The 16,808-nt window shown below is 40.7% G+C and overlaps 1 protein-coding gene across 1 annotated transcript in view; it reads right to left on the bottom strand.

Annotated features, from left to right (window-relative positions):
- Positions 1-16,434, bottom strand: part of GPM6A (glycoprotein M6A) — a 411,434-nt gene extending 395,000 nt beyond the window's left edge. Inside the window, exon 1 of the mRNA XM_073643811.1 lies at positions 16,187-16,434. Coding sequence (XP_073499912.1) covers positions 16,187-16,190 — 4 coding nt within the window. The 5' untranslated portion in view covers positions 16,191-16,434. The remainder of the gene's footprint in view (positions 1-16,186) is intronic.
- Between the last annotated feature and the right edge of the window lie 374 nt (positions 16,435-16,808).

The raw sequence follows: 16,808 nt of genomic DNA, 5'->3' as shown, positions 1-16,808 counted from the left end.
CACTTTCAGGAGACAGTTATCAAGGCTCTGATATTTGGCAGTGGTGGCGGAGCGGGCCCCACTACTTCTGGAACTGAAGGACCTCGAATTGTACCGGGCCAGCATTTCCCAGGGCAGATCCCTCACAGAGGAAAAAAAGGTAAGTCACAAAAGAAGTGCCGAGTGTGTTACCAAAGGGGAATACGCAAGGACACCATTTACCAATGTGACACCTGCCCCGACAAACCTGGCCTCTGCATGAAAGACTGCTTCAAAAGGTACCATACTTCCATGGACTATTGAATTAATTTCTGATGTATGACAACCTGACGAACACTACACAGCTGACGTAGTGTTCGTCAGGTTGTCATACTTCAGTTGTGTAGTGTTTGTCAGGTTGTCCTACACAACTGGCGTATAACACTACATTATAAAATTGACAAATCAGGTATCCGTTCCAAAAAGGGGCACTTGTTGGGCATTTCTACTGTTTAGGCACATCAGGGACTCTGAGAACGTGACATGACGCCCGCAGACCATTCCATCAAAGTCTGCATTCCAAAGCGTCACTCCTTCCCTTCCGAGCCCTGACATGCACCCAAACAGTAGTTTAATCCAACACATGGGGAATCAGCGTACTCAGGAGAAATTGCACAACAACTTTTGGGGTCCAATTTCTACTAGTACCCTCGTGAAAATAAAAATATTGTGGCTAAAAGAGCGTTTTTGTGGAAAAAAAATGATTTTTTTTTTCAAGGCTCTACGTCATAAACCTTTGCAAAACACTTTGGGGTTCAAAGTGCTCACCACACATCTAGATAAGTTCCCTGAGGGGTCTAGTTTCCAAAATGGGGTCACTTGTGGGGGAGCTCCAATGTTTAAGCACACAGGGGCTCTCCAAACGCGACATGGTGTCCGCTAACAAATTGGTACCATGTCGCGTTTGGAGAGCCCCTGTGTGCCTAAACATTGGAGCTCCCCCACAAGTGACCCCATTTTGGAAACTAGACCCCCCAAGGCACCTACCTAGATGCATAGTGAGCACTTGGAACCCCCAGGTGCTTCACAAATTAATCCGTAAAAATAAAAAAGTGGGTTTTTTTTCCACTTTTTCATTTTTACGAATCAATTTGTGAAGCACCTGGGGGTTCCAAGGGCTCACTATGCATCTAGATAGGTGTCTTGGGGGGGTCTAGTTTCCAAAATGGAGTGACTTGTGGGGGAGCTCCAATGTTTAGGCACACAGGGGATCTCCAAACGCAACATGGTGTCCGCTAACAATTTGAGCCGATTTTCCATTCAATTTGTTAGCGGACACCATGTCGCATTTGGAGAGCCCCTGAGTGCCTAAACATTGGAGCTCCCCCACAAGTGACCCCATTTTAGAAACTAGACCCCCCCCAAGGCACCTATCTAGATGCGTAGTGAGCACTTGAAACCACCTTGTGCTTCACAAATTGATTCGTAAAAATGAAAAAGTAGAAAAAAAAACACTTTTTTATTTTTACGGATTAATTTGTGAAGCACCTGGGGGTTCCAAGTGCTCACTATGCATCTAGATAGGTGCCTTGGGGGGTCTAGTTTCCAAAATGGGGTCACTTGTGGAGGAGCTCCAATGTTTAGGCACACAGGGGTTCTCCAAATGCAACATGGTGTCCGCTAACAATTTGAGCTGATTTTCCATTCAATTTGTTAGCGGACACCATGTCGCGTTTGGAGAGCCCCTGTGTGCCTTAACATTGGAGGTTCCCCACAAGTGACCCCATTTTGGAAACTAGACCCCCCAAGGCACCTATCTAGATGCATAGTGAGCACTTGGAACCCCCAGATATTTCACAAATTGATTCGTAAAAATGAAAAAGTAGAAAAAAAAACACTTTTATTTTTACGGAGTAATTTGTGAAGCACCTCAGGGTTCCAAGTGCTCACTATGCATCTAGATAGGTGCCTTGGGGGGTCTAGTTTCCAAAATGGGGTCACTTGAGGGGGAGCTCCAATGTTTAGGCACACAGGGGCTCTCAAAACGCAACATGGTGTCCGCTAACAATTTGAGCCGATTTTCCATTCAATTTGTTAGCGGACACCATGTCGCGTTTGGAGAGCCCCTGTGTGCCTAAACATTGGAGTTTCCCCACAAGTGACCCCATTTTGGAAACTAGACCCCCCAAGGCACCTATCTAGATGCATAGTGAGCACTTGGAACCCCCAGATATTTCACAAATTGATTCGTAAAAATGAAAAAGTAGAAAAAAAAACACTTTTATTTTTACGGAGTAATTTGTGAAGCACCTCAGGGTTCCAAGTGCTCACTATGCATCTAGATAGGTGCCTTGGGGGGTCTAGTTTCAAAAATGGGGTCACCTGTGGGGGAGCTCCAATGTTTAGGCACACAGGGGCTCTCAAAACGCAACATGGTGTCCGCTAACAATTTGAGCCGATTTTCCATTCAATTTTTTAGGGGACACCATGTCGCGTTTGGAGAGCCCCTGTGTGCCTAAACATTGGAGCTCCCCCACAAGTGACCCCATTTTGGAAACTAGACCCCCCAAGGCACCTATCTAGATGCATAGTGAGCACTTGGAATCCCCAGGTGCTTTACAAATGAATCCGTAAAAATAAAAAACTGTTTTTTTTTCCACTTTTTCATTTTTACGAATCAATTTGTGAAGCACCTGGGGGTTCCAAGTGCTCACTACACATCTAGATAGGCGCCTTGGGGGGTCAAGTTTCCAAAATGGGGTCACTTGTGGGGGAGCTCCAATGTTTAGGCACACAGGGGCTCTCCAAACGCAACATGGCGCCCGCTAATTATTCAAGCAAATTTTACAATCAAAAAGTCAAATGGCGCTCCTTCCCTTCCAAGCTCTGCCGTGCGCCCAAACAGTGTTTCTTCCCCACATATGGGGTATCTGCGTGCCCAGGGGAAATTGCACAACAAATTTTGGGGTCCATTTTTTCTTGTTATCCCTGCGAAAATAAAAAAAATTGGGTCTAATTAACATTTTTGTGAAAAAAGTTAAATGTTCATTTTTTTCTTCCACATTCCAAAAATTCCTGTGAAGCACCTGAAGGGTTAATAAAGTTCTTGAATGTGGTTTTGAGCACCTTGAGGGGTGCAGTTTTTAGAATGGTGTCACTTTTTGGTATTTTCTGTCATAAAGACCTCTGAAAGTGACTTCAAATGTGATGTGGTCCCTAAAAAAATGGTTTTGTAAATTTTGTTGGAAAAATGAGAAATCGCTGGTCAACTTTTAACCCTTATAGCTCCCTAACAAAAAAAAAATTTGGTTCCAAAATTGTGCTGATGTAAAGTAAACATGTGGGAAATGTTATTTATTAACTATTTTGCATGACATATCTCTCTGATTTAAGGGCATAAAAATTCAAATTTTGAAAACTGAAAAATTTTCAAAATTTTCACCAAATTTCTGTTTTTTTCACAAATAAAAGCAAGTGATATCGAAGAAATTTTACCACAATCATGAGGTACAATATGTCACGAAAAAACAATCTCAGAATCAGGGGGATCCCTTGAAGCTTTCCAGAGTTACCTCACAAAGTGACAGTGGTCAGAATTGTTAAAATTGGCCTGGTCATTAACGTGCAAACCACCCTCAGGGGTAAAGGGGTTAAAGAGTGGTTCAGTCTTTTTATAAGGTCTGCAGTCACTCTATGTGACTGCAGACATCAGAATCCTCACAGTATGCACACTCCATCTTGCCAGGATTCTCCAGTGTTGGCGGCGAGAGAAAACTGTCCCGTGTACGATTTGCATACTTTGCTCAATTTATTTGTTATGTGAGGGGCTGCATACATCTTGTCAGAAATTTGGCTGAAAATATGCAAATCACATCCAGGCAGTCACTTGACCGCCCACTCTCGCTGCCGACACCGGACAATTGTGACAGTGTGAGTGCAGACTTTTAGTAAACGAGCAGACAACCCCTTTAATGATGTGTTATTATTATTATTATTATTATTATGTTTATACACTGTAAGACCTGCAGAGTGATGATGGGAAATAACTGTCTTGTAAAATGTTGATTACCCATTTTATAAGTCCTTGTAGCTTGTTGACCTGCAAAATAGTGAAGGACAAACTATGTTGATTGATTAAATACTCAAACAATAAGAGATGAGTCCTTGTCACCTTCCTCCAATCCTGTGGAAAATGCCTGAATAGGAGCTGTGAACTATAAAATGGAGATCTGGCTCTGTTTCCAGTGAGACTCTACAAAACAACAGCCAGGATACTATGGCTCCGTCAAGAAGGACACAGACTTGACATTCTTCAGGATGCCAGCCTAAGGGACCACGACCCTACTTGGAAGAATACAGAGGTGCTACATTGACCATCACTGAAAGAACACAAATTTGAGCTTGGTTTAAGTTGGTATACATGCAGCACATAAATGCACGTTTCAAAATGGCCATGAATCAGAAAAACCTACAAGAAGCAAAATGAACAAAAGCCTTGCTGTAAATAAATAAAAAGCAAGTGCATTTAAATAAAATAAACTGTTTTTGATCAAAAATAGTATATAAGCCATCCCACCATCGACAAGGTGAACCCGTTCGGGACGGTCCTACACTGTCTAATATTAAAAACCTTACCATGTGTCAAAGTTGACCTCAATGTGTGAATAAGGGCAGACAAAGGACCAAGTCCCAAACTGTGAACACCAGGCTAGGGAAGCTTTAAATGTATTATCCAGCTCTAGGAAGGGAGGCCATACCCAGGTTTGCACAGAATGCAAAAAATACAAAGAAAAAACACAAAATTTGAGCTTGTTTTAAGTTGGAATACATGCAGCACATAAATGCATGTTTCACAATGGCCATGAATCAGAAAAACCTACAAGAAGCAAAATGAACAAAAACCCTGCTGTAAATAAATAAAAAGCAAGTGCAAGTAAAATAAAATAGGGTTCTTAGTAACACTGTTTTTGATCAAAATAGTATATAAGCCATCCCACCATCGACAAGGTGAACCCGTTCAAACCTTGTCGATGGTGGGATGGCTTATATACTATTTTGGATCAAAAACAGTGTTACTAAGAACCCTATTTTATTTAAATGCACTTGCTTTTATTTATTTATAGCAGGGTTTTTGTTCATTTTGCTTCTTGTAGGTTTTTTTATTGACCATCACTGAACCAATGGAGACATTTGGGGAAGCCAGGTTTGGACCCTCTGGTCACCTGGCCCTTTGGAGATATTTTGCAAAGCCAGATTAGGACCCTCCAGTCACCTGGCCCCATGGAGACATTCAGAGAAGCCAAGTTTGGACCCTCCAGTCACCTGGTCACATACCTCAATGGACTGTCAGCTTGCTAAGCTTGTCGTTACCTCCTCTCTGTGAGTGCTCGCCAAAAGTGGGGTGCCACTGGTGGGGGTAGTCAGCCCTGGAAGCCCCGAAGTTGCAGCTGCTCTAATCCTGGGGAGCCAGCAGAAGAGTGAGACACTGTTATTTGCACCATCTTGGGTATTTGCTGGGACTGTTCTATATGTTTTTTGTCTGTTGATGGTTCCATAATGTATTGCTGTTTTCCCCTCACCCTGTGTTTTCTGAGTAGTATTATGCCCACGGGAAAGGAGAGCGGACATTCAGTGGGATGAGCCCTGGTCCATGCGGCCTCTGGCCAGCGGACGAGAGCACCCACTAACCCCCATGTCTCCACAAATACACATTGTCCTCCCTTATTATATACAGTAATTAATGCCCCTGTATAGCTTGAATTTGTTTAAGGTCTGCCATGTATTAATTTTGGAGTCTGATGAATAGGATTATATATATACTATTTCTGAATGAAATGTTATAGATTGGACAATGCAAACAAATAATTTCGCATTACGCATTTTTCCCTATGTTACAATGTCTTTTAGATGTGCACCATAGCACCTGTGTGTTTATCACGTAACCTTTCACATAACAGACACTCCATTCATGTGACAAAATCACATGACCTAATCAAAAGACCAGTGCCCATAATTTTTGGACATTCCATGGCATAGAGTACCCTTAATCTACCCCTGGCTGGTGGTAATTGGCATATCCAACAATATAATATAAAATATTTTTATAAAAAACAAGTTGATTAATATAAAATTACTGTATGAAATGGAAGCAATATGTGGTAAGAATGTAACTTTTCTTGGCTACTTATAAATTATTTGGTCACTGGCATTTGTGTATACTGTAATGTTGGTCAATTCTCCACACATAAAGGATAACATGTATCTGCAAAGGTTATAATATTCATCTAACAATGTTGATTTCAAATCTAAGTCTTTGCAGTAACAAGATGGTTACCAAAGTAATGGACCAGAGACAGAAGACTCCTGAGACCACTAGCATGAGATACAATCCATTTTGCCTTGTACTTCTTAATATTTAAAACAAGCATATCCACTCACCAGGCATGATACATATTTAAGCACTAAGGGCAGCTAGATGTGCTGATTTCCTCTAATCTGTCACACAAACATATTTTGTGGCAATAAGTTACAGAGCTTTTACATGTGCAATGACCAGACTAGGCTTCTATGCAGACAGAGATATCTTGCAACTTTTATCATTTACTGTAACAATTTCCCTAATAATAACTTTAAGAAGACAGCATTTATTTGAATAAAATTCATAGCTGTAATTGTTTTTGTCTCAGCGACAATTATGTACAAGGTGCTGTCATTTTACATATATTAAAGGGAATCTGTCATCGGCTCAATATTTATTTCTTCTCCTATCATAGCCTTTTCTGGACGCTCACCTGTATTTGTACTTACGATATAGCTCCTCTGTCAGTTGAGACACAGGTCTCAGATGCTGTGTTTCTTCAGACTGCAATCCGTCCATCAAGTGACTAGGATGGGCTGCTGTTTAAATTACATGATGGGGTCATTTTATTACATTCTTGGAAAATACCATTAAATCACTTTTATCAGTTGCAGTAGTAGCCAAGGCTGCAGATCTTTTAGAGTATGTTCACATAACATTTTTTCAGGCGCGTTTGGAGTCCACTACAAAAACCCACATGAAGAATGCTAACAAAATGCTCAAAAGAATAAATGTATGAATGATATGTCTTTTTAACATACACATTAACATGTTCAGGCTTTTGAACATCTTTTAATTGCTTCAGGTTTCCAAAGATGCCAAACTGTTAAATGAAGGGAAGATCTGGATGGGACAAATGCGCACAGATAGTGTAGTATCGCAACGAACAAAATGTGGGTGAGGGTGATGGTAGCGCTTACATGAAAGGGTTGTGTAAGGACACAACACCTGTAGAAGCCTGATGTGCCGTAGTTGCAGCCCTGTGGCTAAATGGGAGTATTGTCCAGATAGCAGTTTGGTAAAGTGGAGATTATAATGATGCGCTGGCTGAGCTCACATAAAGGATGAGATCCAGAAAGTATAAGCAAGTTTTTTTATTCACATCAAAACATTTTGAAGACAGAACAGCCCCTTTGTCAAGGTAAAAAAAACACAAGTTGATGTGAATAAAAAGCCTTGCTTATACTTTCCGGATCTCATCTTTACCGTGACCGCAGTTCACACTGTGATAATCTCTACTTTGCCAAGTTGTTAAATGAAGTGACCTGACCATTCTTCTAGAGTCTTGCATTCTGATGACGCTCTATACGTTAAAATACAAGTGAAGTGAAAGGCTGAAAAGACATCTGGCTGTTTTTTTGAGCATTTTCTCAGTTTATGCTTAAAAAAACGCTATCAGTTTCTTTATCGTTGAATAGAGTTAAAAAGTATGGAAAATGCTAGCCCAAAAGTGCTGGACAAATGTTTAAAAGAGCTGGTGGTCAAATATGTTGAAAAAGTGTTCAGGAAACGACCAAAAACAGTAAATAAAGATGCTTCAGGTTTACAAAATGCCAGGGAGGTTTCCAGAAACATCTTCTGCACGGTCATAGAAACCAATTAATGAGCTCAGTGGTATTGTCATGTATCTGGCTTCCAACCTTAAGCCTGTGATTTGTGGTTAGCTTCTCTGTCCGCCGAGCCACAGCAGATGCACCTTTTCTTTGGGTGTTTAGTTTCTGTTACCCTAAAAAGACTGAAGCAAGGATAACAGGTGTTTTCATTTACTCATTTGTTTGCCCTATCACTTTTTGGGTGCGGCTTTTTATCTTCCCTCTGCTGGTATTTCCTGCTGGTGATAGTCTCATTTTAATGTCCAGCGATACTGCTGTAGTTTAAGCCAGTCAGTGAAAGACCAGCTAGGGTTTATCTCTCTGTTGTTTATGATGTTTACGCTGCACCTATCTTCTGTTTCTTTTTAGGAAGTTGGCAGCATATTCTCTAACAGTATGTACTTAATTCTTTATTTTGTATTTCTTGTTTGTTTTTCTCACTCTGGGATCTCCTTCTGTTTCAGCACACTTTCCCTTCTGTAGGTAATTTGCACTCTGCTCTGCCCTCTGGTTCTTTAAGAGGTACATGAAGTGCTTGATGGCCTTTCAGGCAGCATAGGTCCGAGTTGCCATCATCTAGTCTGGTGTTAGGGCTATCTCAGCTCACGCAGGAGCCAGAAGGGACTGCAGGGTCAGGATCTCTAGTCTGTACAAGAACCGGCAGGGTCAGTTGCAGTTTTTAGTGTGTTACTTATTTTCCCAAGTGAGTTGCTACACTATCATAACACTGAGCTGTTCATACCATCTTGAGCTCAGTTGTCTGCATTGCTGTTGACATGATGACAACAGTCACAGGGAGCAGTCACCAAGACTAGATGCTGGACCTGGGTAGGGTAAGTAAAGAGCAATTTATTTTTTGTTGACTAAGAGAACTGATAGGAAAAACATTTCTACAAGGTGATAACCCATTTTAACAAGGAGCCTTTCAAAGGGAAATTCTTCAGATGGACTTTTTAATTGAGGCAGAAATAAATGTGTGTACATTATCTTGGGACTCATGTTACTCACCTGTTCTAGCCCCAGTAATGGGCTTTGCTCACCTTTCCAATGGCCAGCTCCCTCTGTGCCAGTTTGTGCAGGTCGACTATGTTACCTCAGCAAGCACGTCTGATGTCATCATCCAACACCTTTTAAGGTTGTATATGCACTGCCTGAGTGTTGAGGTAGTATGCACTCTGCTACAATGTCTGGAGTTAAGCCAAACTTTCCAAGCCTACAACCAGTTATTATCATCCAGCTTAGTTATGGAACTTCTGGTTTTGTTCACAAATCTGCTGCAACAAAATACCTGATAACAAACTCATGTCTATTACTTCTAGTGTTCACACCTTCCATTTTTCTGCAACACGGTACCTGATTATCTAATCTTATCTTCTTCAGGGGTTGTTAGCACTATCAACGTTGCTGCAATGTACCTTATAACTAACTAGTCTCTGCTTCTTCAGGTATTGGTCACACTTTCAACTTTGCTGCAACAAGGTACCTGATTAGAAACTAGTCTCTGCTTTGTCACGTGTTGTTCACACTTTCAACTTTGCTGCTCTTCTGGTGCTACCACATCTTTTACTCTGCTGTTCCAGTGCAGTCCACACATTAGACTCTGCTGAATTTAGTGCTTCCTATTTTGATTATCTATCAGCCATCCTGATTATCCAGTTGTATTAGTCCTTGCAGTTCCATGTGCCATCCAGCTCCTGTATCATAGTCTTCAGGCCACATTGTTCACCATGAATTACAGCCTTGTGTATCCACCTCACCAAGTGAGTTTTACAACTAAATTTGTGTAGTGTTGTCATTGTTTGTATATGTGCTGTGTACAGTATGTGTGTTGTGCATGTTGTGTTGTACTGTGTTATGCAGTGTTGTGCTTTGCTCCATATTGTCTGAGTATCTTTCGTTCAGATTTGTAGTGGTTCAGTTATACATGACATGCATTGAAGCCACCAAGTCCAGCACGTTGAGTAGCTGGGCAATATAAATATTAGCTCCTTGGCTTTCAGCTGTAGCATCAGTGCCGGCTCTAGAAGATTTTGATGCTGATGTGTGAGGATTCTAGTACTAATGTGCTGAGCCAAATGGAGAGGAAAAGGGATATCTTTATAAATGTTTTAGTGCCAACATAATTAGTCGTGTCCATCATAGAGGCCAAGAAAAGTGACAGTGTACCTTAGTAAAAAGTGTATAGGTGGTTCTTGAAGTTGTGTCATAGACCCACTGGTCCAGAGATGCAGATAGTGTGAAACTTCAGTCCCTAAGTAGAGCATGTGTGACCTATGAGAGACTTCAATCTTCAGAAAAGTCATAGCAAAGATGGCATGGGACATATGAGACTTTAGCCTTATGGGAAGCAAAATTTGTATGATCTGATCAGCCTTGGAAGAATTTAACTGTGGGTGAGTGTAGAATGTGTGAGGCCTCAATCTTAAGGGAAATATAGTGAGAAATTGGCAAGCCAGAAGGTCAGAGTTATACAAAATCACAGATACAACCCTGCCAGCTACGTCCAGATAGAGAATGCTAGGGCACTGATCCGTAGTGGCGCACTAAGATGATAGAATGAGCGAGAGATGGCAGAAACTTTGTGCACAGCCCAACACTCAATGGAAATGTGAAATATCAGACAGTACCTGGGCATCAATAAAAGTGTAACTGTTATTTCAGGTAACTGTTATTATCAGAATAAGCCATCTGTGTGTACATAAAATATAACACTATTTTGTCCATTAAATATTTTGTATACTAAATGTTTCACCCATTTTGCCCTTTGCAGGCTTTATCCTTGATTTTCAGTTGTCTCTGACCTAGTGGGTGGAGACTAGCTGCTATAATGTCTTCCATGCACACAAAGAGAGAGAGATTCCTGCTCTGCTTTCTCTGAAGCATATAGACAGAAATAACAACATGGAAAACTTTATAAGACAGTACTGAGTAGTATGGCTGTGAATCCAGCACTGAAGCAAAATACATATGCTGAAAGCTGCAGCATGATTTGCCTGGTTTGTCTGGTCTTTCACTATGCTGAATGTGTCTATCCCTCTACATAGAATATAATAAGCTGTGTAACCTGACATCTCACTGTGCTTGAAGTACATCTTGCTTTGAAGAAGATGTTTTTTAGCTCTTTTTCAGAGTAAATTTTTAGTTTAGGAGATGGAGGGGAAGAATGGACTCATAGGTGGGAAAAGAAAAAGATTTCTCTGATAAGATATAGCACAAAGTTTCTTATTTTTCCTTGTAATATTGATTTATGTAAAGTTTTTTAAAATTATGATGACTATTCAAGTTCTGCAATGTTCAATTTTTTTTTTACTATCAACAACTACCCGGAGTATCATGCAACTACAAAAGTATTATAACCACCAAGTGGACTGCAATCATCAGGCATACTGCGCATCATGAAAGAGTAAGAGTTCATCAACACGTCCAATTTTCACGTATGAGTGCTATCTGTATTTTCCACAGTTAGCACTCATACCTGTGATAGTTTATCTATGGGGTCATTCACATGTCCGTGATTTTTGGCGACCTGAGAAGTCGCATAGAAATGTCCGATTTTGATTCGAGGGTTGGATCATTGGCAATGCAAGTCAATGGATCCGTGAAAAAAATCGGACCACGCTCAGATAACATCCAAGTGTGGTCTGATTTTCATGGACTGTCAGAATGGAGAAGGTGGAGTAACTATTTTTTTTATTTCTCCACGTTCGAGAAAAATGGATGACACTCGTACCACACTTGGATCAAAGTCTAATCAGAACAATCAGTCCGTTTTTCTACTACATGGAAAAATTGGATGTGTGAATGAGCCCTATAATATAGTCATCTCTTCTACCATCATGGTCTTTGAATATTTCTCAAATGGAAGCACGTAAGACACAGGCATACCAATTTCCACATGCCACCTCACTGGTTATTAGGAGTTTGTCATATTATGTCATAACATAAGTTTTATTATTAAAGAACAACAAAATATTCCATACCATTATGAAATAAATACTTTGCAATTTGATTTTGGCAATAGTCATGACTCATGATTCATCTTATCTAAAACTATACAAAGCACTTAAATCAATAATCTAATGTACAATTAAAAGAAAATTAACTGAACTAAATAATATAAAAACTATACATCGTCTCCTGTAAAGAATCTAAAATTCCTCTTAGCACAAATCACTAAGTATTTATCACTAAACGAAAAGGCCATTAGCAAGTATGAGAAGTCAAGTGCTCAGATAGGAGTTGATAAATTCTTCATAAACTCTGTAAGATGAACACATCTCCAAAGTGCACCCTTTTAATCGTCATTGCTTCAAATATACAGTAACACACACACATGTGAACATCTAAGTTGAAGGGAACTTTGTGAATGAAAGGTGTGCAGCACTCCTTCTAAAATAGTCCCAGAGCTGCAGACACAACAGTTTATGAATGAACAAAATATTTTTTTATTTATTGAGATGGTACAACTCTCATTATGAAGTGCAAACTTTGCAGTCACACTCAGGCAGTCACATAGTTTGTCATTTTTCTGGCATAAAACACTTTCAAAAATCACAAAATTATTTTGCAACGCAGAGTTGTACAAAAATTTTGAAAATGTTGGTATTTTCATGTTAAATTCAACAACCTCCCTCAAAATGGGCAGAGCAGGGGAGGAGGCAGGATGGGGCATAGCTTCACCCGCCTGTCAAATTAATTAAAACTGTTAATGTTTCTTACGCTAGAAATTCTTCTCCCGCACACCACAGTGAAGATGCGCAAAATTCATTAAGTGGTGTGTGACTCCAGCAAAGCCTTTATTAAGGCTATTTTAATTAATCGTCTCTTTATGATGCAGAATCTCTTTATGATGAAGCACGGGCGCCCACACACAGGACATCAGAGTACAGGCGTGGTGACGTCATCACGCCTCGTTGGGCCTCTAACATCTTGTGCGTGCGCCCGAGCTTTGCTGGTAGACTCGTCAGGATCCTCAATTAGGTGAGTATATGATGTTTTTTATTTTAAGTAAAACTTGTGGTGTGACTGGATCATCATACAGTGGGGGAGGTGGCCCTTCATATATTGTAGGGGCTATTGTGGGGGCTCTCAAAATGTGGGGCCATTATACTGTTCGGGTACTACTGTGAGGGGCCATTATATAGTGTGGTAGCTAATGTGGGGGCCATTATACAGTTTGAGGTCTACTGTGGGCACAATTATACAGCGTGACAGCTAATGTGGGAGTCATTATATAGTTTGCGGGCTGGTGTGGTGGGCCCTCATACAGTGTGGGGACCTTCATAAAGTGTGGGAACTACTGTTGAGGGCCATTATACAGTGTGGAGGCTATTGTGAGGGGGCCATCAAAGTGTGGGGACTACTGAAGGGTCTATCATACAGGGTAAGGACTATTTTACAGTGTGGGAGTGAATATGGAGACCATTATACAGTTTGCAAACTAGTGTGGGGGCCATCATACAGTGTGGGGGCTATTATACAGTGTGTGAGATAATGTTAGGGCCATCATACTGTGTGGGGACTACTGAGGGGTCCATCCTACATTGTGGAGGCTACTGTGGATGCCATTACATAGTGTGGGAGATAATGTGAGGGCCATTATACATTTTGGGGACTACTGAGGGGGCCATTATACATTGTAAGGACTACTATGGGGGTCATTATACTGTGTTTTGAGGGAGAAGTGAGGACATCATACTGTGTATAGGGGAGCTGTGGGGGAATTATACTGTGTATAAGGGAGCTGTTGAAAAGACCATCACTATTAAAAATCTGCGATAAAAGGGGGCCCTGTTAGAGAATTTGCATTTGCTTCAAGTTATGTGAGTGGCCCCCATGTATACAATATTACTCACTGTGCCCGCATTCAACCACAAATTAAGCCACTATTGTTCCCCCTGAATATAAATGCAGCCACTACTGTGTGTATCCTCACTTTTAAACTAATTATGCCGTTGTGCCCACTTTATAAATTAATATGAAGCCACCACTGAATATAATGTAAAGCCACCACTGTACCATATTTGTAATTTGCAACTTTTGGCATTTTCATGCCAGTTTTGCTAAGTTCCGCCAAAATGGGTGAAGCTGGGGCACAATCGAGTGTGACGCCATAGCTCATCTAATTCATGAGAGCGTCTGATTCCATCACGCCCCTTCATCAATACCGACAAGTTTCTGGTCTTGATGAACCTGGTGCTAAGTCTGTAAATATAACAATATTTTTAAAAAAGGGGATACCAGCTGTGAATTCTACTTGAAAAAAGTACATAAATATGATTACTAAGAATTGTAATTAATATATTTATAACCAATCTATGGGACTGTCAATAACTTTGTTTGTTTACGGCTACAATCATTACAATAGGGGTCCTGGCTTACCTACTCCTCCTTGATATGCAAATATGGATTTAATAATAAATTTCAAAAAAAGAGGAAAAAAGGCCTTTTCCAAAATAAAATACTGTATAATCCACAGAATGCAAAGAAGAAAAACTGAAAATTCTTTGGGTTCTCGAGGCGAAAACTAACTGTCTTTAAGAGTTTCAAGGAAAAAAAGATTGAATGCGAAAGTTCATATCATCTTTTCAATTGCAACTTATTGTTTTCTTACTGAAATTCCTTGTATTTGTAAAGTGGCACAGAGCTGCAGTCATGACTGAGCTGCTGTCCGGTTACGCTCTGGCACTTTATAGACAGGGGGTGTCCCAGTCTCAGTATGCTGTCGGGTGTGGGGCGCATTACTTGTAGGCTGCCGGCTTCCGCTGCCTCCAGGCTTCTGTCCTCAGGAGCCACCGCACACAATTCAGGGGACACCAAGTTCTTAACAGGCAAACATTTACTAGTAAGTTCAAGTTCATCAGGTGGTGACGTTTGATAGGGCACAGCAATTCATGTTTCCTTCCTCCTCAGTACAACTCCTCTTCAGCCCTGCCACTTGTTCGTTCTGGACTATCCCTAAGCCACCTGACTCCATCAGTCTGAGGGATCTCATGTCCACTGTAGCAGTACACCCAGAACTGGCCACCTGCCCCCCCATGTAATTCCACGTCCACCGACCTTGTGATGCCAGAAGACCAGGCCCACTCCTTGGTACCTGGCCCGAGCCCTAGGCTCCAGATGTTACAGGAATGTCCATCAGGGAACGTAAAATGGCCTCCTACTGCCTTGAATGATTGGCCCATGTTGCCCCTAGCAGCCCACTGCACCTGAACTTGACACTAACAATGCACTTCTCTAACCACACACCAGCCAGAAGTTCCCCCATTTTTATTAACACCAGTTCCCACCCACTGAGTTAGTTCTATCATTAACTATTTCCTATCCTATAGACTAAACCGATTGTTCCAATGCTGTTGCTAAACCACTTACTATATACACCGTACGTATGCTATCTTAAGCTAATCCTATACTTATCCTGTACTATACACTACTTCACATTATACATTAACACATTACATGACTTATACACTCTACATTCCCAAAATACATTACTTCAGACGCATATCACTATTACATATAAAACCGCATGACACTATACATATGTCTTCAGGGGCAGGAACTGGTTAAGACAGTCCACATCCCTACAGACAACTACCTAAATATTATGCACCTTCATGAAAAAGGGGAAATGGAGCTTAAACTTCAAACCTCACTCTTAATAGTATTAAGGATATAACACATTAGTACCCCATCCTTGAACACATATCGCAGCAGAAACAGAGAAAAACCTTTGAAACCATCAAAACAACACCAACCCCTTGTAGCTCCATAGATCACGTGTCAGAGATCAAATTATGAGTTTCAATTACTACAGCACTATATGTACTCTTACCATTACTCGTTAGCCAATGCCAAAACTTCTTTAAGTAACTGTACTGAAATTACTTATATACTTCACATAAAGGGAGTGAGCATATTGAAATAAGAAGACAATGGCCAACCACTCCATTTACTTCTCATCACGTCTTATTATGTCATATCATCATCATATCTTGTCTTACCAGTGCCAGCTATGAAATTTTGTACCAATGCCCAGTAGGATAATAGATTTAAGTATAGAACACATCTTCAAATAATGTTACATTCGCAACTGTTCAGGTAGAATATATTCCCCTGATGAAATACCAATATATAGTAGTTATCCTGTAAGTTTTCAAGCAATAAACTAGTAAGGAATCTTCATACAATAGAAAACAATAAGATTACTACCCTTATGCAGGGGAATTCAGTTGCAATGATGGAAATATAGTTGCAATGATGTTTTGTAGTTACTCACCCATTATGATGCTTCTCACTCAGTTCTGCGATACAGCTGGAGTGTCTGGGGATGTAGAAATATTTCCGATTCAGTTTTTCATTTGCCTCAATATTCTGCACGTCCTCTATTTATTCCAAATTACAAGCCTTCTTTGAGAAGTCTGTGTCCTTTTGTAAGAAGAGATGTGGATTTCTTACCCTAACAGAGCTCACAAGAACAGAAGAGTCAAATGCAGTTTCTTTTCCAGGAGAAGCCTCCCAGGAAGTGCTTGTCAGCCTGAAACATCCAGAGGGAGGGGGTCTTCATAATGTTTTTAGATCAGATAGTTTAACTAGTCAACACTAGTTCCCTAGAAAAGGTCCAAATGGTAGGTGTCAAAATGGGGGGTATCCTGAAACGAGGCTTATGGAAATCAGTTTCTATAATTGTATATACTTGTGTTCAGACTGGCCCACAGGAGAACTGGAGAATCCTCCGGTGGGCCCCTGTGCAGGAGTGGTCCACCACCCTTTTATATGAGCAGTACTTGGCACAATATACTGGAATCACTATGTACAGAGAAAGTCGGCATCTTATTCATGTAACAATCTACCCAGTTCACTGTTATATACATTTGTGATTGAGGATAATGTCACATTTG

This window comes from Phyllobates terribilis, unplaced genomic scaffold, assembly GCF_046119375.1.
Source record: "Phyllobates terribilis strain yellow unplaced genomic scaffold, ASM4611937v1 Scaffold_1__5_contigs__length_1240528914, whole genome shotgun sequence".
NCBI classification, from domain to species: domain Eukaryota; kingdom Metazoa; phylum Chordata; class Amphibia; order Anura; family Dendrobatidae; genus Phyllobates; species Phyllobates terribilis.
Note: the sequence above shows the minus strand (reverse complement) of the source record. Positions and strands in the feature narration are given on the sequence as shown.